This window comes from Camellia sinensis, chromosome 13, assembly GCF_055761805.1.
Source record: "Camellia sinensis isolate YWXY chromosome 13, ASM5576180v1, whole genome shotgun sequence".
Lineage (NCBI taxonomy): Eukaryota > Viridiplantae > Streptophyta > Magnoliopsida > Ericales > Theaceae > Camellia > Camellia sinensis.
In genome coordinates, this window is record NC_138973.1 from 11351093 (window position 1) to 11376161 (window position 25069).

Sequence of the window (25069 nt, forward strand, 5' to 3'; positions counted from 1 at the left end):
TATGCAATTCTCACTGCGTCTCACGCGGAGAAGGCTAAAAGCGACTACCGAGACTACCCGGAGCCTTACACACAACATCTCTCTGCGTATCACACATAGGAGAGGAAGAAGGTAAACCTTTCAGCGTATCACACGCAAGAGAGGAAAGGTAAACTTCTCAGCGTATCACACGCAAGAGAAGAAAGGCAAATTCCTCAGCGTATCACACGCAAGAGAAAACCTCTCAGCATATCACATGCAAGAGAGAAAAGAGAGATTTCTCAGCGTATCACACACAAGAGAAAACCTCTCAGCATATCACATGCAAGAGAGAAAAGATAAATTTCTCAGCGTATCACACGCAAGAGAAAACATCTCAGCATATCACATGCAAGAGAGAAAAGATAAGTTTCTCAGCGTATCACACGCAAGAGAAAACCTCTCAGCATATCACATGCAAGAGAGAAAAGATAAATTTCTCAGCGTATCACACGCAAGAGAAAACTGCTCAGCATATCACATGCAAGAGAGAAAAGATAAATTTCTCAGCGTATCACACGCAAGAGAAAACTGCTCAGCATATCACATGCAAGAGAGAAAAGATAAATTTCTCAGCGTATCACACGCAAGAGAAAACTGGTCAGCATATCACATGCAAGAGAGAAAAGATAAATTTCTCAGCGTATCACACGCAAGAGAAAACTGCTCAGCATATCACATGCAAGAGAGAAAAGATAAATTTCTCAGCGTATCACACGCAAGAGAAAACCTCTCAGCATATCACATGCAAGAGAGGAAAGATAAGAATTGTAAGTGAAAAGGTGCATAACGATGCAGGTGAAGTGTACATCACAATGCAAGTAATGAGCATAACAATGCTAGAAGATGTGCATAACAATGCAAGCAATGAGCATAACAATGCTAGATAGATGTGCATAACAATGCAACGAATGATCATAACAATGCTAGATAGATGCGCATAACAATACAAGGAATGAGCATAACAATGCTAGATAGATGTGCATAACAATGCAATGAATGAGCATAACAATGCTAGATAGATGTGCATAACAATGCAACGAATGAGCACAACAATGCCAGTGGAACGCGCGTAACAACACCCGTTTGAAACAAAAAAACCGAATAAGGGAATACAAGCCTTAAGTAGACCAAATTCCAAACGCAACCTCCGATTTACCTCTCGGAGGGGTCACGATATATTCCAAAAAGGATACACCTCGTGCATGCCGACTGACGATGAGCCACACATCGAAGATATGAGTTGAAAATTCCGCAGAAACATTTTGAACTGAAAAGAGTGGGTTCTCCTTGCACTTTCTTGATTGTACTTCCAAACCGCAGTTACTACCTTTCCTTCCTGGCCATGTTCACAACTTTCCCTATTCTCCAACGGGGTGACAGGCTAGGTTGATTCAGTATCCAGAATCGAGGCGCATTCACATGCTATCTCAATCTATGGGGCTGCCATACAGATTTCAAGCCGAGGGCATGCCTCTGGGTATTTAAACCAGACTTTGGTCTCGGAAATCCCGAACCTTTACGTTCTAGGCATCGGCCATTCGAACTCTAGTTTCCACCGTCGCAGTTGGTCTCCTAGGAACTCATTGCGAACACGGCCAAGATGCCTCTGGCGGGGAATGGTACTCAGGGAGAGCACTTCTGATTACCATTTTGGCTTGAAGCAGACTTGATCTTGAGCTTGAGGTAGAGGCACACTCATACTTCGGAGCCTTGGCAAGACTTGAAGAGGCACACACGGGATGTAGTCTCGGAACTTACTGAAGTTAAAACAAACTCAGATACCTGACATTTCCTCTTTTGCTTTTGCTTTGTAGTCTGGAACCCATATAGCTTCAAATAGGTCCTAGTTCTATTGTTCCGACATGACCCGGGTTGAACCCTGCGATTTTATGAAAGAACAAATTTTGTTTTGTACAAATGTGGAGAATGGCATGGCACTCGGAGCACAAAACGATTTTGTTTTTGAAATTCAGAGATGAGCTTTCGACCAAGTATTGAGCCTATGACTGAACGCAGCAAAACGACGCAACAAGGAAATAAAAGGCACACAACCTAGACACATCGAGTAACACTCGAAACGACTCAAAACAAGAATCGAGATAAAACAAAAAGACACGACACTCAGACGTGCACAGGGAGCCTGTTTCACCGGGTAGTGTTCCCCACCCTCTCTCATTTGTAATCCTCACATCACTCGGCCCTCAAGCTCTGTTTTTCTGAAAAAGCCCTTTTCTCACTTTTTCTCTCATCACACATCTCTCTATTCTTCAATCTCTCATTTTTCATCCCTCCCCTGGGTGGTTGATGGATGAACAGGAAATTGCGGGCTCATGCCCAACATAATCAGCTCGCGGCTATTTCCTTCGGTGACATCTGTCGATGCGCCGGATGAGGGAATGGAGCATCTCGATCCATTCCAATTCGTGCTTCACACTCGGCTTGATACCTCGCTGCTTGGAGGATGAGAGAACTTTCAGCCATTTGTTGTTAACTTCGGTTATCCCCTTTTTTGGCGGGTAGAGTGGCCTTTCTGGCAAGTATGTTGGCAGTGGGGAAAAGGCAGGAAGCCTAACTCAACTGTGCCAGTAGTTCATCATCTTGACCATTTTAGTTTTAGTTTTCTCCTAAAAAAAAAAAAAAAAAAAATTTTGACCAAAATGAGAGTTAGATTAACATATTTGTTCAATTTTCTGATTTAAAATCATGCAAGTTAGGCAGTGAGCACTGAGAGTTTTCCTTTTTTGGGTCCAAGAAATGGTCCAGTTTTGAAAATGGAATACTTTTCGAGAAGATTAGTCAACCTCAGTAAAAATTCTCAAAAACTATTTTCGCAAACGACCACTGCTCAACGAGCATGGGACCTACTCTTGAGATGCGCAACCTCGGATCCATGGCAATGGGAAATTGCCCCTTGTCTGAAGGACACTGCATGGCAACGGAATGTTGCCCCTTGTTTGAAATGACACTGCGGCGTTCTGAATGGCAACGGAAAGTTGCCCCTTGTTTGGATAGCACCGCAGCGCATTGAATGGCAACGGAAAGTTGCCCCTTGTTTGAATGACACCGCGGTGCATTGAATGGCAACGGAAAGTTGCCCCTTGTCTGAATGACACCGTAGTGTGTTGTAGTCAGTCCTTAGAGCGACGAACGCAACCAGACTCTCAGATATAGAGAAGGCAAAGATTATCAGAACCATTACATAGACATGATTGAGTTTGAAGTGTTTTACGGCTGGACTTCAGAATGAAGTTGCCTACGTATCCCAAAGATGGGAATCAAGCCTTACGTAGTTCGGGGTTAAGGTACACTCGGGTATTAACCTCTCCTTTTTAGGCTCTAACTTTTGCCAAGGCGCCCGTTGCGGGTTTTCGACCTTGCGAGCTTTGTTCTTCTTTTCTTTTCAATTCTTTTCATTTCTTTTTCCTTTTTTGATTTTTTCGTTCTTTTCTTTACATCTTTCTTTTTTGTTCTCTTTTTTTCTTTTTGCATTTTTTTTGCTTCTTCTTTTTTGTATTTTTTTCCTCTTGCTCTGACTTTTGCCTGGGTCGCCCTTCCGGGTTTTCGGCCCAGCGAGCCTCTCAAGGGTAAAAGTATAACAAGTCCATGCCAAATGGTTTTGAGATCCTAGAGTCATCTGAATCCAGGAGAATGGCTGCTGCTTTGCAAGAGGACTCATCTTCAGCTCTTCGAGCATGTCTGATATCTTTGCCCCTAGTTCGAGGGGTACTTCTGTTCTAGCTTTGCAAGCTTCTTCTGATCTTCTGATCTTTTGATCTGACTTTCCTGGCCTCTTGTTCGAGGGCTGCTTCAAATCTAGCCACACAGGCCTCACATCGTAGTTGACCGTCGAACCTTCTGATTTCAAGTTCAAGGTTTGGAAGCGAAGGGGTTGAGTCTCGAGGCTGAGAGCGATCCTAGGCTGCACAATCTCAAGAGCGATTCCACACAGATCTTCGCAAGACCGCGCAAAACATTTTGTTTTTGAAAGTTTTTAAGAAAGCGACAAATCGCTCGCGCTGAAGGTGGTGTGAAACCAGTCTGGATCAAGCCAGGGTCCTTCTCAGTACTCACGCTAACAAGCATGATTTCATTCATTAAGGGCTTAGCATGCCTCTCTTTCTCTCAAATGATCAAAGTTTTGCAAATCCCAAGGAATTCCTTCCTCTTCGTTTTTACTGCAATGTTCAAAAAGAGTTTTGAAAAACTTAGGTCGATGCAATGATTCTAGGGCACAAGAGAGCAGGTGGAATGCACTGCCATTTCATTCAGATTCCATCACACCTAGCACACGGCAGCAGCGAACACAGAAGTGCAAAAATTACTGCTGTTTCATTTAAATCTTTCTGGCACAATTGGCACAAAGCAAGAGCAAGCACAAAGCATGAAAAAACACTGCTGTTTCAATCAAATCTGCTGGTGTTACTGGCTCCCTGGCAGAAACAGACTCAAAACAAAACGAAAAGACAAGTATAAAACAAAATGGTGACGCCCGAGGTAACATCCCCCGGAATCACCCGACTTCTATACAACAGGACTGACTCGATACAACAAGACAGACCCAAAACAAAACGACAAGACTGACTCAATACCCAAGTCAGAAAGCACAAAAACTAGTATTTGCAAAATGTTCAAAACAGTGCGTGCCATACGCCACATCCGGAGTAATCTGAGTGCCGCCTGCAGGTGGTTCATCCCTCGATCGTATCACATTATCCCCCACAAGTTCACTGATCAAGTGCCGATAGACTTTGCAGGACTTGGCGCGGGGATGATCCCGTTGTCGATCAGATCTTGTATTTCGTGGCGGAGACGAAAGCACATGTCAGTGTCATGGCCGGCTCGCTGATGGAAGGCACAGTAGTCGGCTGGATTGTGCGAGAGAGGGAGGTTCTTTGGTAATGGTTGCGGCTCCAGGGGCTTCAGATGCCCTTTCTTGATCAAAACCCCAAGAGCCTTTGACAAAGGCATATAAAGTGGGGTGAAAACCTTCTTAGCTTGGGGTGGATATTTGGCCGCTTGTGAGCTACTTCCAGACGCACCGGTGAATGGGGTAGCTGTTTTTGATACGGTGGTAGCAACCATGCCCACATCAGAAGATCTTGCAGCTGCATCACCACTGGTGGTCGCATTCGAACTGCGGGAAAACGCCCTCCTGGGCTGCTCCTTATCCTGGTCAAACAGACCCTGCCTCATTGCATCTTCGATTTGTACCCCCATATCGTGTAAATCTGAGAAAGTGGGAAAGGGGATTACAATCATTCTCTGCATTAGCTTAGGCTGGAGATTGCGCACAATCATCCGAATTTGATCCTTATCAGTAGGCCTTAGAGTCATCATCGAGGCCTTCGCCCTCCACCGGATCACAAAGTCCGAGAAAGATTCCTTGGGCTCTTGCCTTGTCGTTTCGAGATCACGAGTTGTGATCTCGATTTGAGTGTTGTATGAATATTGTGTGACAAAGGCCTCAGCCATCTCATCCCAATTCTTCTTCACTTCATCTTGTAATCTTGCGTACCAATGGGAGGCCACACCCGACAGGGTTCGGCCGAATAGTGAGAGCTTCTGTGGTCGTGTTAGGCCCATTGGCCGCAAGACGTCTGCAAACAGTCGAATATGGACCATGGGGTCGCCGGTCCCGTCAAAGCGGTCGATTTGTGGCATTTTGAACCTATCAGGGAGTGTTACAGCCTCCTCGGTATATCCATCTCCAATATCCGGCATAGCCTTGGCCCCTTGGGATTTTTTGAAGAGCTTCTCCAGTTTGCTCAATTTCAGAGCTGTATTATCAACCTCGACCTCGAATGGAGAGTCCGGGTGATTGGGTGTATGGACCTTGGACAGTTGTGGTGGAAGCGGGGGCGGAGCTGGCCCCGTTGGAAGACTTGTGTCCTCTTGCTGGTTCTGGATAGTCGGCACAGTATTCTGGATGTTTGGAGGAGCGTTCCGAACAGCAGGTATCTGCTCAGGTAATGGAGCCCCTGCCGGTGGAGGAATTTGTTGTGAAGCAGATGCCTCATTCTGCTGTTGCAGTCTAGTAATCAGTTCGGCCTGTTGGGTCATGATTGCGGCCTGCTATTTGGAAAACTCCTCCTGACGGGCAGCGTCCTGCTGCATGAGTTTCATACTTTCTTGCATCTGGCGCATCATGGCCTCTATCCCTGATGTGTTCTTCCGTTCCATCTGACTGATTGGTATCTATCCCTTGCCTCTGGTGGAGGAACACTGATTGCCCTTGAACTGAATCTCTGACCTAGCAAAGTCTATCAGCACAAGTTCGATGAACCTCGGGGGATATCGGAGCCGTCAGAAGCTATGGTTCCCAGACTACCTAGTAAAAGAGAAAACAGACAGCATCTCAGCCTGATTCCATCTGAACGGATACAAGCATAGTTGAATGAGTGTGCCCTCCACTGAATTCTGCCCAAATTTTCGCCCTTGCAAACTGATACCCTCAGGTAAAACTGATTCTCAGATACTGATGGTAATGCTCGCAGGCCTGATGCCCAGACTTGCAAACTGACACATGCATTCCAGTAGAGACGCACTCTAAAGCACATAGCAGACAAGTGAGAGCCAAAACACCCCTATGTTGGGGTAGGGTTTCCCTGTCCTATTTTGTCAGGAGCTAGGGTTTCACTACGCACGCAGCGGCTTCAAACAACCTATAAACGGGTAAGCAACCTGTCCTAGTTTGGAATGGTCACTATAGATTCGAATATGCACTAGGTCGAATGGTCAAAGAGGGTGCCCCGGCGAAACCGGGGTTTGTGTTCCCATACTGGCAGAGCCCACAACCGGTCAGCCTTATGGTCATGCCTTGACAAGACAAGCCTCCGGCAAACCGTTCAGGAATAGCAGATGGCAAACATGGTGTCCTAGGCGCACCAATGCAAATGCAATGCAAAGAAACACACAAGTGTAGTCAAAAACAGATATCATGAGTTCGAGTCAAGTTCTCTAAATCCCCAGCAGAGTCGCCAGAAACTGTAACAAGCCCGCGGGGGGACTTCGCTACAGCTCGGACTCGACTTTCGCAGTAGTCACGGTTCTAAGTCTGAACCAAAGAGTCCAAATCCGGCAAATCGTTTTGAGAAAACAGATTTTTGAAAGAAGTGCCAAACATGGACTGCTTTGCCAGATACAGAGTCGCCACCTAAATATTTTATTTTGGGAAATTTAGGAAACCCTGACTCGGTGCCAAAAGGCCACGTGTCCGTCATCACCAAAGTTGCCTCGGCTCGGGAACTTGGGTACGATTGGGGAAGGTCACTTCGTGAGCACCCCCGCTCGCCCGGTCATAGACCGGCCTCTACTAACCATGATATCAATTTTTGAAAACATTGTGAGTTCTTATTCCGGTTATTAGCCTAGGTTATTATGTGATGCGCACAGCATATAAGTATAGACCGGGTCGCCCGAATCGGAACAAAACATTTCATGTTTGTTTTTGAAAATGGTTTGGTACCCGTAGGTAGGCTTGAAACATTTTGATGATTCATTCCAATTTAGATAACCCAACCTTCACCCACAGGCATTCAGGCAGATATATCAGATAAGCACATAGCCTCATGGTAAGCATGCTATCATGGCATTCACTCACACGCATGCAAGGATGCTAAAGCATAAAACTCACCGAGTACTCCAAGCCAAAATAGAAACTATATTAGAAATCATGCATGAATCCTAAGTATACAGAAATGCCTAATGCAACACATGCAAAATGCAACTATAGCAGGCTCGGCTATTCTAAGCATGGCATATGGAATGCTACAACTATCATGTATTCAACTTGGAATTGAAAATACAATGCAGTTAGTATGATACGCCGAGCCCGGTGCATGCAATACAGATGAATGATGCAAACATGCTGTCATACTGTATGCTAATTTAAATATGCCCTAATCTAACCATCATAAGCGGATAAATAAAAGGGAGAAAGACGAGGGGTTGGAAGACATACAACACACCCACGCACACTTATTACAGTTGTGCCCTCGCACAGAGGGTCCGAATAAATGTACAGTCCAAATATTACAGTCCCGAATAAAAGAATATTACAGATTTCTAATTAATTAATGAATTAACTAAGAAAGCAGATAAAACTGGCGTGCAAGCCAGGGATTGTCTTGCTTCTGATGGATGATGCATGTCCGGATCGTCTTGCGCGGAAATCCACCGGAATGCCCCAATTAGCCTCTGTTTAGCAGTTATCCTCGAAATGCGTGCCGAATCCCGAAAAATTGCTGATTCCTGATTTTGCTGCGACAGAGAGCAGGAAAGGGGCACAGCAATGTATTTGCACAGATATATGCATGTTTCGATCCTCGTGCCACCAATCACGCATACCGAGGCATGATGGCCGAAGAGTCGAAATGCACCACTCAATATAGGATGAATGCACATGAAACTACAGCTAAAACCTAACTCCATCATGGATAATCCGGAGTGTCGGTGACTGGGGAATTGAGACACATTCCGTCACTCGGAGTACGAAATGTACCTCGTTTCCCGTGCCCGGGCTAACTCCTATTCCGGACATGATGCAATATGCATGATATGCATGAAATGCAACTAATATACAATCCTAACATACACAATGCTATGGAATGATAGGCCTCGAAATACGTGCACTCGGGCACGCAAACCAAGAAAATGACGGAATGCAATGAAAATGAGATGCCTCGAAGTACGTGCATACGGGCACGCAAACCGAGGCGATGACAGAATGATGAAAATGAGATGCCTCGAAGTACGTGCACACGGGCACGCAAACCGAGGCGATGACAGATACAATGCAAATGACATGGAAATGACAAATGGGCTTATACCGACATAAGTGAGCCTCAGCCACACTCACATCAGATGCCGTCGGATAAAAAATAGAGTGCTTCGAAATGCGTGCACACGGGCACGCAAACCGAGGCGATGCTAAAATGACATGGAAATGACAAATGGGCTTATACCAACATGAGTGAGCCTCAGCCACACTCACATCGGATGCCGTCGGATAAAAAAATGGAGTGCCTCGAAATGCGTGCACACGGGCACGCAAACCAAGGCGATGCTAAAATGACATGGAAATGACAAATGGGCTTATACCAACATGAGTGAGCCTCAGCCACACTCACATCGGATGCCGTCGGATAAAAAAATGGAGTGCCTCGAAATGCGTGCACACGGGCACGCAAACCGAGGCGATGCTAAAATGACATGGAAATGACAAATGGGCTTATACCAACATGAGTGAGCCTCAGCCACACTCACATCGGATGCCGTCGGATAAAAAATGGAGTGCCTTGAAATGCGTACACACGGGCACGCAAACCGAGGCGATGCTAAAATGACATGGAAATGAGAAATGGGCTTATACCAACATGAGTGAGCCTCAGCCACACTCACATCGGATGCCGTCGGATAAAAAATGGAGTGCCTTGAAATGCGTACACACGGGCACGCAAACCGAGGCGATGCTAAAATGACATGGAAATGAGAAATGGGCTTATACCAACATGAGTGAGCCTCAGCCACACTCACATCGGATGCCGTCGGATAAAAAATAGAGTGCCTCGAAATGCGTGCACACGGGCACGCAAACCGAGGCGATGCTAAAATGACATGGAAATGACAAATGGGCTTATACCAACATGAGTGAGCCTCAGCCACACTCACATCGGATGCCGTCGGATAAAAAAATGGAGTGCCTCGAAATGCGTGCACACGGGCACGCAAACCGAGGCGATGCTAAAATGACATGGAAATGACAAATGGGCTTATACCAACATGAGTGAGCCTCAACCACACTCACATCGGATGCCGTCGGATAAAAAAATGGAGTGCCTCGAAATGCGTGCACACGGGCACGCAAATCGAGGCGATGCTAAAATGACATGGAAATGAAAAATGGGCTTATACCAACATGAGTGAGCCTCAGCCACACTCACATCGGATGTCGTCGGATAAAAAATGGAGTGCCTCGAAATGCGTGCACACGGGCACGCAAACCGAGGCGATGCTAGAATGCGATGAAACATGGCAGAAATGATATGCAAGCATGCTAATGGAATTTCAGCAACAAAATATGGGGAAAACAGTCCCGAAATGAAGCGAAATGATATGAAATGCAAGGAAATGTCCCGAAATGCAACATTAGGCACCCGAAATGGCCTATAGCCATGCTAAATATGCACAACATGGACATGCAATGCAAAGGAAGAAGCTAGACAGCCCCAAGATAAGCACGTTTCCAGTTATAAACATGGCCAAACAGCAAATATAGGTATGGCAAAAATAGCATACAAGAATAGGGGCCAAGATAGGGGTAATGAAGCAAGTGGTATAAGCTAAACCCAAACTGAAAAATTTCCTTCTACAACACTGAAGATGGACCAAAAATATGAACATTTACAGTATATGGCAGCCTCAAAATCAGTATACAAATATGCTAAAAATGGGATGCAAAACAAGGCCCAAAAGGTGCTATAACATGAAGTATATAAAATAATCACCAAACAGAAAAAAAGTGTGAATGAAACATGAAGTATAGGCCAAAACAAGGCCACTTTCAGTTCGGACCAAGGTCCAAGAAACAGAAACCAAGAGGGCTATCAACTTATGCAAAAATGGGGCCAAATAGGGGATTGTACTACAAGTGATATATGGAGACACCAAACAATGTTGAGCCCTTCTCCAATGTTGAAGAGGGGCTCAAAATAATCCCTATATCAGTTTACAACATGCTCGAAAATAAATTGCTCATGGGTCAAAAATAGCATGCAAAACTATGACATACAAGATGGTCAATGAAGCAAGTGTATTATGGAGGGCTCAAACAGGGTTGAGCCCTTAATGAGAAGTGAAGATGAGCTCAAAAAATGGCCCTTTTCAGTTAGGGCCGGAGCTTGAAACAAAAAGCAAGAGGGGCTTAGAAATGGAACAAGATAAAGGGTCAAAAGGGTAAAAGTGTAACTTACCCTTGAAGATTCGAGATTTTGTTGCTTCTTGGGTTGATTTGCAGCTTCTTTAGCCTTCAAGAATCCTCCCTTGCTGCTGGAAATGAGATGATGGTGGTAGAGCTTGGTGGTGTAGAAGGAATGAAGGTTAAGAAGTTAGGGTTTTTTGGAGAATTGAGAAGGATGACAATGGAGTTTAGGGTTTGTGCTTGGAGAGGAATTTTTCTCCCCCTCAAGAAGAAGACCCTCAGCTGGCTATAAGGTCAAGAAAGGGGTGTAAAAGGGGGGTGAATTGGAGAGCATAACTCTCTCCCAAAATATCCCCCGGATACAGAAAATATCTGGGGGATATTGCCCCACAGCTGGAAAGGGTACAGTGAGAAGAACACGGCCGGCCTCTCACTTTGGCTGGAGGTGGCCGGCCGGCCATACCCCCTAGCCGGCCGGCTAGGGGTCAAAAGGGTCAAGGAGCTTTTCTGGCCGGCCAGATATTGGGGAGGTAGCCCTATGTGTGTACAACACAACCATGTAATTGAAATTCCAAGAAAGTGGGCCCAAGGGGTTCAACAATGGCTCGGAAAGAGGGGGTCAAAAGGGTCAAGTTGACTTATTGGCCGGCCATGAACTTTTAGTGGCCTCCCAGATGTGTAGATCACAGATATGTGGTTCAAAGTTCAAGAAAAAAGGTCCAAGGGGTTCAACATTAGCCCGGAAGAAAGGGGTCAAAAGGGTCAGATGACCTTAATGGCCGGCCACCAACTTTTAGTGGCCTCCCAGATGTGTAGATCACAGATATGTGGTTGAAAGTTGGCAACACTAGCTCTAAGGTATTCAACATTAGCCCGGAAGTGTGAAAAACGGGCGCCGGGAGGCTCCGGAAGAGAAATAACTGGTTGTTGCAACAATTGCTGGCCTCCCACCCTTCAGTGACCTTCCCAGTGATAAAACAGAGGTACCTGCCAAAAATGAGCGAAAACCGTTGCAAAACGAACGTTCCGGGGCCAAAACACGCAGTTTGGGGTCCCGAAAATGGGCTGTTAAGCACCGAAAATGGTATTCGACCTCGAAGTGGGTTTCTCAGCCCCCAGTGTCCCTCAAAAGGGAGCAAATAGGAAGTATGCCAAAAATTAGAGCAATAGGAGATGGTTAAGCGGTCCCGAACCGAGGCACACGGCCTGACGGCTCCGAAAACCGAGAACCGGACTCCGAAATGGGAAAAATGGCCTACGGCCACCAAATGTAGCCCACGGACATTGAGAGATGGCCTACGGGACCTCTCCCTCCCCTCAGAAAAAGAAACGGAGAAAACCGAGTCTGGTTCGCAAACCAAGACAAGGCACAGAAAAGGGTTCAGAAGTCCGGAGGCAGGGCTCACGGCCGCGACTCTGAAACTTCTGAGGAAGCACAACATGTAATATCACTGGGTGCTCAACTGGTGATGTCTGAGTCTTAAGGTCGGTCAAAAATGGGGTGTCTACACCAAGTTGTTTGTGTTATTGGGTGTAGTTTGGCACTGTTGGTTCCCCCCTTTGATTTTTAGCAAATTATAACATAATGTGATCACCCATGTAAACATTCACATTGCGCAATAACTGTGGTCGTTTTCCGAATTTATTTTTCCAACATGGATGATGTGAACATTCACATTAGTATTGATTACTGTGTAAACTTACAGTAATAAACACTGATGTGAACATTCACATCACTGTATAATGATGTGAATGTTCCAATTACTGTCAATGCTGGTTGTTGAATGTTGTTTGGTGCTTCGGGTTCCATCCTCTGTGTTTCAACCAATTACATGTGCTCATTTGAACACACAGGTCTTCCCCATAAAGTTGATGGCAAGCGAAAGCGAGGGGAATCCCGTTTCAAAACCAAGCCTGATCAAACAGCTGTTCCTGAAGAAGTGAACATGAAAAAAGTGAACTACCGGTCAAATATAACTGGATTGGTCAAACTGTTAAAGGATACGAAATTTACAAGTGGCCAATTGAAGTGCCTTAGAAAAACACCGTTCTGGCCATTATTTGATAGCTTGATCAGTAACGAAATCGACCTCAACCACTGCATGAAATATGATGATGTCATTGTGCGTATAGTACAAACATTCAAGCAATCTAGTGGAATGTTTTACATTGGGGATAAGAACATCCAGATTTTTAGAAGCGACGTATCACTGATTTTTGGGGTGGACTGCGGCACCAAGTCGATGGACCTCTCTTATGGTGCAAAACCAACAACCGGCATCATACACCGAATGTGCAAGGATGTTAGTCGGTTAAGTGCTGCCAAAATACGAGAAATTCTGAGGGAAGCATTGAAGGGCACAAAAAAATATGACAATGAGGAGGTCGCAAGATTAGTTTGCATGTATGCATGCGTCAAGCTATTCTTTTCTACATCCGGAGAAACAATTGGATGGGTTTTCTACTCATACATGGACCCATTACACAAGATGATCGAGTATGATTGGGCTGAGAGCATCCGGGCAACCTTGATGGTTCATTGGGCCAAAACTGTGGAAAACCAGGACGAGTCACCGGATGTGTGATGTTGTTAATGGTAAATCAAATCTCATACAACTTATTCTATGTTTAATATGAACATATACGGGCTCTGAACACTCTGATGTGAATGTTCACATTTCTCAGCTTTGGTGTGGAAGTTGACAACATTGATGAAAACATTCGCATTATTGTTTCAGTAATGTACAAACACACATTAGTAGATGCTGGTGTAAACATTCACATTAACAGATGTGAACATTCACATCAGTTGTACCACTCACATTACCAGATGTGAATATTCACATCAGTAACATCACTCACCATTAGCAAAATGTGAGCATTCACATAGTAATAACACTGACATGAACAGATGTGAACATTCACATCAGTATCATCCCCCACCATTAGCAAATGTGAACATTCACATCAGTAATAGCACTGACACTAACAGTTGGGAACATTCAGGTCAGTAATATCACTCACATTAACAGTTGTGAACACTCACATCAGTAGTATCACTCAACATTAGGAAATGTGAACATTCACATCAGTAACATTACTCCACATTAGCAGATGTGAACATTCACATCAACGGATGTGAACATTCACATCAGTTTTAAGTGATGTAAACATTCACATTACTGGCCTAGTGGTGCACTGTGAACATTCACATTACTGCACCAGTGGTGTAAACATTCACATCAATGTTAATTCATATCCACATTCAAATTACTGATATTTGTTATTTGTTTCAGTATTGGCTGTGTGAGCATACAACAATCTTACAACCCCGCAACCCCAATGCCATTCCACGATGCGTAAAATGGGACCTCACAGCCTTACATAGCAACATGAAGTCCATAACTCTGGCTAAGCTAGGTTTAAATGAGGTAGAAGTACAACCAAATATATTGTGCTTATTCACATAGTGAGACGAGGAACTATCTAACTAACATACTGTCTCGAAACGTAGGTATATGGCGGCGAGCTAATGGCATCACCAACTGAAGTGAAGATGTATCGTCATACAAAATTGAATGTGGAGCCAAAACCTGAGATTTTGTCAAGTGCAGTAGCAAAGAAAGATGAAAGCAATGAGGATCAAAGCAAAGACAGTCAACGCAGTGATGACAGGGATGCATTTTCTGTCGATGCAGTGGACCTGAATGATATTGGACATTATATCAACCCCAGCTGTAGCACCCCCAATGCTGAGAAAGGAATCATCATAGCACAACCAACTGAGCCCGACATTGTGGAAGTACTCATGAAAGAAAACCAAAAAGCTTGGGCTCTTGTACGGCAATGGGAAGCGAAATACAAACAGTTGGAAGAATCATGGGAGTTGAGGGCAAGGGTGATTGCTACCCTTGAAGCCAAACTATTTGACCAATCGGGCTTATCCAATGTGGACAAGGACATGAATACTTGCATGGAGTGGAAAGATACAGAAATTCAGCGGCTGACAAAGTCGGTCATCAACTTGGAATGTGAAAAAACAATACTTCAAGACCTTTTTGATGATCAGTCCGTACACATCATCACTCAAGTTGAAGCACAAAAGGCTCATGACAGCCTTAACAACAATCCCACTGCAGCATTGGAACACATTATCAGCCCCCCATCAAGGGTAAAGCGCATAAAGCAGAAGGTAAGGAAAGAACACAGGTTGGACGAGTTTGAATACCCCAACCTGCCTGGTCAGAAGAAAGGGAAAGAGGGAGCCCAACAGAAATCACATGCAGTCCAAATTGCACAAGATTTAGACAAGCAACCACCAAAAAAGCAGCCAACAAAGTCCAAGAAGTTAACCTTGAACAACAAACTAAAGGTCTGGGCTAACATGAACAAACTCAACAAGCAAAAAGTCCAAAATTTGCACAAGAACGGCGGTGATGAGTAAGTGATCTTACATATCCCCAACTGTTTTTTTTTCCATCATGTTCAGTTCACATACATACTTAATGAATTAGACCATTTCATAAATGTGCAATGTTGACATTAACATTTTCTGTAATCACAATGCACAGGTTGCTAGTGTGGCGAGGGGACTCAAAGACTAAACATGTGTATTTTGATGACATCATACACCTCATCAAGGAAGAATCAATAACCAACAACGTATGGCAACTGTAAATGTGTACAAAACACACACACACACACACACACACACACATACACATAGAGTAAAGACACTGTAAATAATGTACTGCCACCCCTCCGGTTCTGCAGGTGATAGATGCTTATGGTGAAATTCTACTTGAACTACAAGGGCTAGTCAACCCAAGTTTGGAAGATTCATCATTCATCTTTACAAGCACATGTTTGGTAACCACTAGACTTTAATTTTGATTATGTTTCAATACATGTGGATGTTATTCTCAGCATTACATGCTTACATTGTTAATTTAAATAATAGGCAGATGTGAATGTTAACAAAAACATAAAATGACCTTTGAGAAGATTCACATTGACAGATGTGAACATTCATATCATTCGCATTGAATATTATATGCTTATTATGTTGATAAACTTAAATGATACACACATGTGAACATTCACATCAGTAATATAACTCATAGTAACAGATGTGAACATTCACATCAGCAGTATTACTCACATTAACAGATGAGAACATTCACATCAGCAGTATTTACTCACATTAACAGATGTGAACATTCACATCAGTAACATCACCCACCATTAGCAAATGGGAACATTCACATCAGTAATAGCACTGACATTAACAGATGTGAACATTCACATCAGTAGCATTACTCACACTAACAGATGTGAACATTCACATCAGTAACATCACCCACCATTAGCAAATGGGAACATTCACACCAGTAATATCACTGACATTAACATATGTGAACATTCACATCAGTAGTTTCACTAACCATTAGGAAATGTGAACATTCACATCAGTAACATAACTCCCCATTAGTAGATGAACATTCAAATCATTAACACCAAACATCGATATAAATACTTGGTACATCATTGTATGCCCTTTGTGTGCAGAAAATCATTGAACAGTACCCCCCCACAAGAGGAATAAACTAATTGATGTACACATCAAGGAGTATCAAGGCCAGAGATTCTTAATCTTCCCAATACACGACAACTTTCACTAGACAATTGTTGTGTACGACGTGAAAGAGAATGTATGGAGGCATTATAACTCACTGCGCCCAAGAGAAGGCATACATGACCCACATATTGACAAAGCACAAATACTGGTAAGTGGCTGACAAAAACAATACTTGTCGTGATGTGTAATATTTGAACTTGGACGTATGCCCTATGTTGGTTGGTGCCTAATATGAAATTTCATTGTTGGCAGAGGGACTACATCACAGCTTTGGTGCACAACATTGGACCGTCATCACCATTATGGACCAATTTATCAAGCCAAAATACTTCGAAAACAATCATATCAGTGGACATCTGTCCTCAGCAAGCATCAAATTCGTAAGCCTAAAATCGATTTCTACACATGTTCCATAACCTTTACCCACCTAAATTTCAAAATCTAACAAGAAGTTTGCATTTTCAGGGTGGATTGTGGGCCTGCAGTTTGTTACATCATGAGGGCGCATGTATATCGTGAAGACATTGTTGCCAGCCTAGATCGCTTTGAATGGTGTCAAATAAGAGACTCATTAGTACACCTTTTCCTGAACCACAGAAAGACAGTGCAATGTGAAAACCTACAGGTGGGGGGTGTCCACCTATCACTGTTACCCAAATCTGTTATCCACATTTAAGACAATTTAGTTTCACTAGCTTAATTGTAAATGAAGTCTATATCACTGCTTGTACAGATACTTTTCAGTCAATATATGTATATGCATTTTCAGGCCTATTTTGCGTTGGTCATGCACATTGAGATTGTATTTTCTTTTTTTTTTTTTTTGGATACACATGACATGATGTCAATGTTCACATCACAGAATGATCGTACACTTTCTTCTATTTTAAACCATACTACATGGATGTGAATATTGCTTAAAGTGTTCATGTAACACAATATGACAGGTGTGATTATGATATTTCTTAACACAAGTCAATATTCACATCTAACAATTTGATGATGTGAATATTCACATCAAAACTTCTGATTATGCGAATGGCAACAATGATGTCATGAATATTCACATCTTATGAGTTGATGATGTGAATGGTTACATTGATGTAAACATTGCTGTTAACAGTAACAACAATGTGAACATTCCCACCACAGAAATGTTTGAAAGTTGAACAATGTGAACATTCACATAATGTGAATGTTAACAGCATGCATTCATCCAAAACACAACCAACATAAATGTCAAATTGGTACCTTAAAAAAGTAAAAATAAAACACAAATCAAACACTAATGCATTATTATGTTTGCCAACGCAACGTAATCTTATTGCAACCCAATGTTTCCCAACACAACACAATCTTATTTCAAAAATGAATATAAGAATCCAATGTAAAATACAATGTTGAAATGAAAAAAGGTACATCTTATATCGGCGCCGTGCATGATTTTCGATTATGGCTCCCCAACTTATCACATCTCCCGCACCTTATTTGCTTCAGTTTCTCACCCCTTGATGGGATCCTATTCTTCTTCGGCCTTCCGGGTGGTCATTTCACGGTAGGCGGGTATATAGTAAAGTCCGTGGGATCAAAAGGCGGCTTCTCCACCGATGGTATAGGGAATATGGCTCCCGAATAGGCTGCACGATATGTCTCTACATGAAAGTAATGTTCTACACAATCATTGAGATTGTAGCGGCTCTTCTGAATGGCAATAACAGCATGGTCACACGAGAATCCGTTGATTTGCCATTTGAAGCATGAGCATGTACGCCTCGCAACATCAACTGTAACCGATGGTATCGAATGAACTTCAAACACATCCTCGTTGGCTTTGCTAACTTGCCAAGACTTGCTGTCATTGAACGAATCCATAAGCCTTGTTTCGAATGTCGGACAAATAATCTCATTCCATTTGTTTGCTTGGTCACGCCGTGCAGACATTTGCCGCATCAACTGAGTACGAATTTTGTCCACCATTTGAGTGATAGGAAGATTACGTGCTTCTTTAATCCAGTTATTAAATGACTCCGCCGCATTGGATGTCATCTCCCCATAACGCATGCCCCTGCACACTATATCACAAACATTGTACAATACGGAATTTAACAGGCCTGACCATTAATGTTGACAGATGTGAACGTTCACAGTACTGCCATTAGTATACACTGATGTGAACATTCACATCAGGGTATAATAATGTGAATGTTCACATCTACTACCAGGTTTTAATAATGTGAATGTTCACATTACATGGTTATTACGTTGTCAACTTAAATGATAGACAGATGTGAATGTTAACAACAACAACAAAATATGACACGTGTCAACATTCAAATCTGTAATACATTGCATGACTATTTGACAAATTAACAGATGTGAACATGACATCAGTCGTCATTAGCAGATGTGAACATTCACATCATTTACATTGAAGATGAAACACAATTCGAAGATTGTCACCATTATAAACTGAAAATTCACATCACTACCATTCTAAACTTCAAAAATGGAACACCTTAGGAATCTATTATTACCTGAAGTATGAATTTGCTCAGTGCTCAGGTGCTAAGTCCTTGAAAAAATTATGAGCTCGTTGTTTACCCTCCTCTTTTAATTTTGCAAGCTTTTCATGGAACCCTACCACAGTTGGCTCGTAGGCACAGTCACCCAAACTCCTTACTAGGTGATCCCTGAATCCATTATCAATTCCTTTCATCCGGTCTCTTAAATTGCTCTTCAAGTGTTGTAAGCAATAACCGTGATGAGCCGATGGGAACACCTTTGGCATAGCTTCTAACAGACCAAGATTACGATCCGAAATAAAAGTAATATGGCGCTTCCCATCAACAACCTTCCCAAGTTCATGCAAGAACCACGACCAATTAGCCGTGGTCTCCGAATCAACAATTGCAAATGCAACAGGAAACAGACCTACAACACAACACCAATACACAACTGTTCACAATATTCCAAAGTGAATAGAAAAATAGTATAAACGAAACAGGTCATGTGAATGTTCATATGTACATTGCCCTCTTTACTATTGCTGTTTTTGGATTCAGGTTCGTAAACATCAACGATGTGAACTTTCACATTAATGACCATTAATAATTCATTGTTGCTTGTTGAGTCACTGAAAATGTTAACATTCACAATACTGTTCATTAATAGATCAACTAAAATTAGTATACACTGATGTCAACATTCACATAAGTCTGTAATAAGTCTGATGTGAACATTCACATCAGTCTGATGTTAACATTTCTGTCATTAGCATACAAAGGTGTGAACATTCACATCAGTGCATACTAATGTCACTGATGTGAATGTTCACATTACTTATAATTTAGCAATCACTCTTTCATCCAGACTATGCTGCTCAGAGCGAATATTGACATGAATAGACAGGTAAAAAAAACTTCTAACCATTGTTCCCGTCTTTCGCCGTTGCCGCAAGTAGCTGACCTTTGTACTTTCCTTTGAGGAATGTTCCATCCAGGAATAATAAAGGCCGACAATCATTGAACCCAGAAATACACGCAGCGAATGACACAAAGAAGCGACAAAACTGTTGACTACTCGCATCATAGTCAATATTGACATAACTCCCCGGATTGTACCGCATCACAGCATCCGAATACCACCGCAACTGGTCAAACGATAACGAGTGATCTCCATGGATACCAGCCTTTGCTTTCTCCACACCCAACCATACGACATGGTAACTCACATCTAGCCCATAATCCCTCTTCAAAATAGTCACCACTTTACACGGCCGAGTCAACGGCTTGTCCCTCACAATTTCAGATATGGTACTCGACACCAAATCCGAACTAACTCGCGAATTCTTCGATGTTCGAACATCCGTACCACAAGTATGCACATCACTAAACCTCTTGATGTAGAAAATATCATTTGCTCGTTGTGCTCTACAATGTATAGCCCACAAACACCCCATCTCCTCCCGCATCGCACACACAGCAGTAACTCTTGTTGTCTCGTTCTTCACGTATGTGAACTTAAACCCACATTGGATGGCATACTTACATAAAACGTCACAAAATTCTTGTGCACCTCCAACAAACCGTTGTCCTACATGCGTAATACCATTTGCCCAAGGGGCTGACAACAACACCTTCTCCTTATGGTGGCAAAATCTCCGTAGTGCATCAATTTCATCCTCAACCCCCACACGCAGCAATCCCAAACTACTTGACTGACCAATATCACCCTTCAACTCAACCACAACTTCTACATGTTGTACCCCCATTGATTTAGCAAGCATTACCATGTTCTGAAATTCTTTCTCATTGTCCAAATGACACTTATTAATCCCAGGTAGTTTACAGAACAATGAAATAGAACCAGCAGACAACTCATCCCATTTCTCACACAAACACTCCACCAAACGAGAATAACACATTGCGCGGGCAACATTTATTACAGTTGTACTACAACCATATGTACACACCAATAGCATAAAGGTATCCATCTCCTGTAAAAACACAAAAACACAACAATGAACAGTAATGAAAATCGATATGAAAATTCACATTGTGCAAAAACTAGATGACTACGTGTACATTTCAACTACTAAATCCATAATTCACAATATGAAGATGTGAACATTCACATTACTATTAACAAGATGTCAACATTAAGCAAACATCAAAGTCTAATGACAACATCAACAATCTTCACATAATATAATAATGTGAACATTCACATCAGTGTATGATGATGTAAACATTCACATCAGTGTATAATGATGTGAACATTCACATCAGTTTATGATGATGTAAACATTCACATTGATATTAACAAGATGTTAACATTAAGCAAGCATCAAAGTAAAATGAGAACATTAACAATCTTCACATAATTATTAACAATCTTCACAGAGCCTCATTAAGCAAACATCAATTTAAAATGAGAACATCCACATTCTTCACATATTCCACATTCACAAAATGTGCAGATTGACATTGATATATATACTGATAATCAAATCATCCACACAGAGCCTCATTACGCATGCATCGAAGTCAAATGAGAACTACACAATCTTCACATAATACGAATGAACTCCCCTCCACATAACCACGTAAAATGCATATAATTGAAAAAACAGAGCATTCAATCCATATAAATCCAAAAACAGAGCATCTGATCCATTATACGAATGAAACCATAAACTGAACATGTATTCATAACCAAATTGATACTAACCTTGATCATGCAATCCTAAAATCGTACAGAAAGTTAAAAAAAACTGATTTGAACTAGTTATAATCCGGCAAATGTAACAACCGAACACCCTCCTCTTCGTCGTCTTCACTCGCAAACCACAGAACCAGACTCCAACAGCAAGGATGAAACCCTGGCACAACCAATCCTTGCAACGAGCATGCAAAACATAAACGTAACTCTCGGAATTGGATTGATGATGAAAAGCGTAAAATAGAAACTGCCAAACTGCATGAACGAAGAAACAGACACCTATTACGTATTAACACTGTACATATATATATACAGGGGCAAAATAGTCCAAGAAATTATATTAAATTAGAAAAATGGACTTTATGGAATATCCAGAAAAGTTTATGGGACTAATTAGGTTATAATATACTTTAGTGGACCTAATGGGTTATAACAACTCTAGAATGGATTTATCAATAAAAATCTCTTATTTTAACCTATTTTATCTTTTTTTAAATTTTAACCTAAATTAAGCTAAAATCTCACTTCTCAGGCCCAAGCTGGCTTTATGCATTGTGCTTTTTTATTTTTATTTATTTTTAAAACTTTTGTTTGTTATCTATTTCCCAAATCTCCATGCTGAAATCAATGGGTGTGTTTGGTTTGTGATTTGAAGAGAGAGTTTAGAATGTTTTTTGATTTGTTTGATTGTATATTTTGAAAATAGTTTTGGAGTTTGGGAGTTTGAGATAATTTGATATTTTGTTGTAGTTGAGTAGATGTGTATGAGAGAAAAAATGATTGAAACTGAGAGAGGAGAGAGAAAAAGTAGTTGATTGATGTGTAAGAGAGAGAGTGATTTTGGAAAAAAAAATTCAAAAAATTTGAACCAAACAAAATTTTAAAAAAATTTCTCAAAAATTATATCTTGAGATACAAACCAAACAAGCCCAATATATTCTGATTTATTCAATCAACGACAATGACAAACATATAGGACATCTTAAAAGAATTGTTACAAGTTCATGTATGTAATTATCATAGCAAACATTCATCTATGAGTGAATATCATTTTATTTTTTTTTATCAATGAATTTATATATTTTTATTTTTTCAATTATAAAAATGTAACACTTTTACTCTTGTAAACCCTTTCCATACTATCTCAAAAAGAGAGGTATTTGAATGATTTTCATAGTTGAGATGGTTAATATGTATAGTTCATAAATGAATAAGTAAAGTAATATTTGTTAATAATTAAGGATCTTAGTATAATTAATTGTAAAATAAAATAAATATTTTTGCATAATCATTATTAATATACATAAATAAACATGCCCTTTAAGTAGAATACAAAAATAAATAGTGGTGTAAGAAAAATTGGTCGAACCAAGTGGATTGTCCAAGAACAATCAGAATTTCAATTTTTAACCAATCTTTTATCAGTATGGTTTATTTCAATTCTAAAATATTTTATATGAAGCAAATTAAACCAAACGAAATATTATATTTAACTATGTAACTTTTTCTTGATTTATAAAGTACTCCAAATTCAAAAATCAGCCTAATTGATATACTTATTGATATATTTATCAACGTTCTTAATCTTATTACTAACATGAAGCAATTTGAAATTGAAGGTTGTCAATAGAGATCTCTATTATTGGGATAAAAATAACGTTGCATTCATCACTTTTTTATATTATCTATTGTTATGTATCATCTCATATGTCATTGATATAATTTATCAACATAATCATTACCAACATTAAGCAATTTGTAATTGAAGGATGTCAATGGAAATCTATGTTATTGGGATAATAATAACGTTACATTCATCACTTTTTTATACTATCCGTTGTTATGTATCATCTCATATGTCATTGATATAATTTATCAACATTCTTAGGCCTTGTTTGGCAACTTATTGTTTTAGCTTAAAAGTAAAAAAGTCACTAAAAAAATCAAAAAGCCAACAACCTATACCAAAAAATTAAAGATTTCATTTTTTCTTTACTTTTTGCACATTCTGTCGTAAAGAAACTAAAAAATCATTCCAAACATACTAATTATATTTTAACCAAAAAACTAAAAAAGTTACTAAAAAAATTTGTTTCCAAATGAGACCTTAATATCATTACTAGCATTAAGCAATTTGCAATTGAAGGGAGTCAATGGAGATCCCTTTTATTAGGATTGTTAAATATAGTAATTATATATTATGCCTATCATACATACCATATTATTCATTACCATACTTAGGTTTCTCTCTTCCTATACAAAGGAGTCTTGTATATATTATTACAAAATTATTCAACCCAATATTTAATATACACATAACATAATATTCTCTCTCTCTGTCTCTCTGAGATATTGTAACAGGAATAATAATAACGTTACATTTATGACTTTTTTTGTATTATCTATTGTTATGTATCATCTCATATGTCGTTCTATCATTGATATTATTTATCAAAATTCTTAATAATATTACTAGCATTAAGCAATTTGCAATTGAAGGATGTCAATGGAGATCTCTATTATTGGGAGAATAATAATGTCACATTCATCACTTTTTATACTAGGGTAAATTACAAATACATCCCCAGAGGTTTGCTTCAAGTACAAATTGTTCCCTGTGGTTTGAACAATTACAAATATCCATTGTTAGAATTTTTTATTTAATAGAATTAATTAAAAATTGAAATTCATAGTTGCTCTTCTATACAATAATAAAATTACCTAAATTATTAATTAAAACATATTTCTAACATCATTAAAAATAGTTAATTGACTTGATGATTTATTAATAAAATGAGCAATTTGATATAAAATTAGAAATCTCAGGGGGTGGAGTGTAATTTCTAGAATCACAGGAGGCAATTCATATTTTAATAAAACCTTAGGGAGTGTATTTGTAATTTGCCCTTTATACTATCTATTGCAATGTATCATCTCATACGTCATTTTTTTTTTCTTTTTTTTTATTCGAAGAAAATTTCATTCAAGAAAGCCAAACGCCACTTACAAGAGTCCATCCAACTCAAAACTTACACCAAACAAGTGAAAATAGAGCGAGAAGCACGAAGGAGAGAAAACTATGAAAATATTTAGGCGCACATTTTGTGCTCGTGCTCGTACTGCGAAACATAGCTGATCATAAAAGTTCGACAATAGAGAATGTTCGAGATAAATTATAGATCCCAACCACAGAGAGGGTAAGCTTAACAATCCCACACTGATGGACTCTAAATAACCAAACAAACAGTAGAACAAAACATAAAAGAAACCAA

At 40.6% G+C, this 25069-nt stretch overlaps 2 protein-coding genes and 1 long non-coding RNA gene across 3 annotated transcripts; 2 read left to right on the forward strand and 1 right to left on the reverse strand.

The window, feature by feature from the left end:
• Positions 1 to 14471: 14471 nt before the first annotated feature.
• On the forward strand, positions 14472 to 16617 carry LOC145805210 (uncharacterized). Its single transcript, XM_082900275.1, has 4 exons — positions 14472 to 15379; positions 15511 to 15601; positions 15713 to 15808; positions 16508 to 16617. Exons 1-4 carry the CDS (start codon positions 14472 to 14474, stop codon positions 16547 to 16549), a joined length of 1137 nt encoding a protein of 378 aa, XP_082756401.1. The 3' UTR covers positions 16550 to 16617.
• Positions 16618 to 16628: 11 nt separating this feature from the next.
• On the forward strand, positions 16629 to 17577 carry LOC145806519 (uncharacterized). The gene is made up of 3 exons (XR_014349833.1): positions 16629 to 16725; positions 16832 to 16957; positions 17043 to 17577. It is a non-coding gene; the product is annotated as an uncharacterized LOC145806519 (long non-coding RNA).
• A 545-nt stretch (positions 17578 to 18122) lies between these two features.
• On the reverse strand, positions 18123 to 18638 carry LOC114263783 (uncharacterized). The gene has a single exon (XM_082900276.1). It carries the CDS (start codon positions 18636 to 18638, stop codon positions 18123 to 18125), a length of 516 nt encoding a protein of 171 aa, XP_082756402.1.
• Positions 18639 to 25069: the final 6431 nt, after the last annotated feature.

What these genes read in the sequence shown, in the direction of transcription:
- LOC145805210 (XM_082900275.1), top strand. Translation starts at nt 14,472, where the DNA reads ATGGCATCACCAACTGAAGTGAAGATGTATCGTCATACAAAATTGAAT. An exon ending in CACAAGAACGGCGGTGATGA is followed by an intron (nt 15,380 to 15,510) that starts GTAAGTGATCTT and finishes CACAATGCACAG; the next exon opens with GTTGCTAGTGTGGCGAGGGG. An exon ending in AAGAATCAATAACCAACAAC is followed by an intron (nt 15,602 to 15,712) that starts GTATGGCAACTG and finishes CCGGTTCTGCAG; the next exon opens with GTGATAGATGCTTATGGTGA.
- LOC114263783 (XM_082900276.1), bottom strand. Translation starts at nt 18,638, where the DNA reads ATGCGTTATGGGGAGATGACATCCAATGCGGCGGAGTCATTTAATAAC.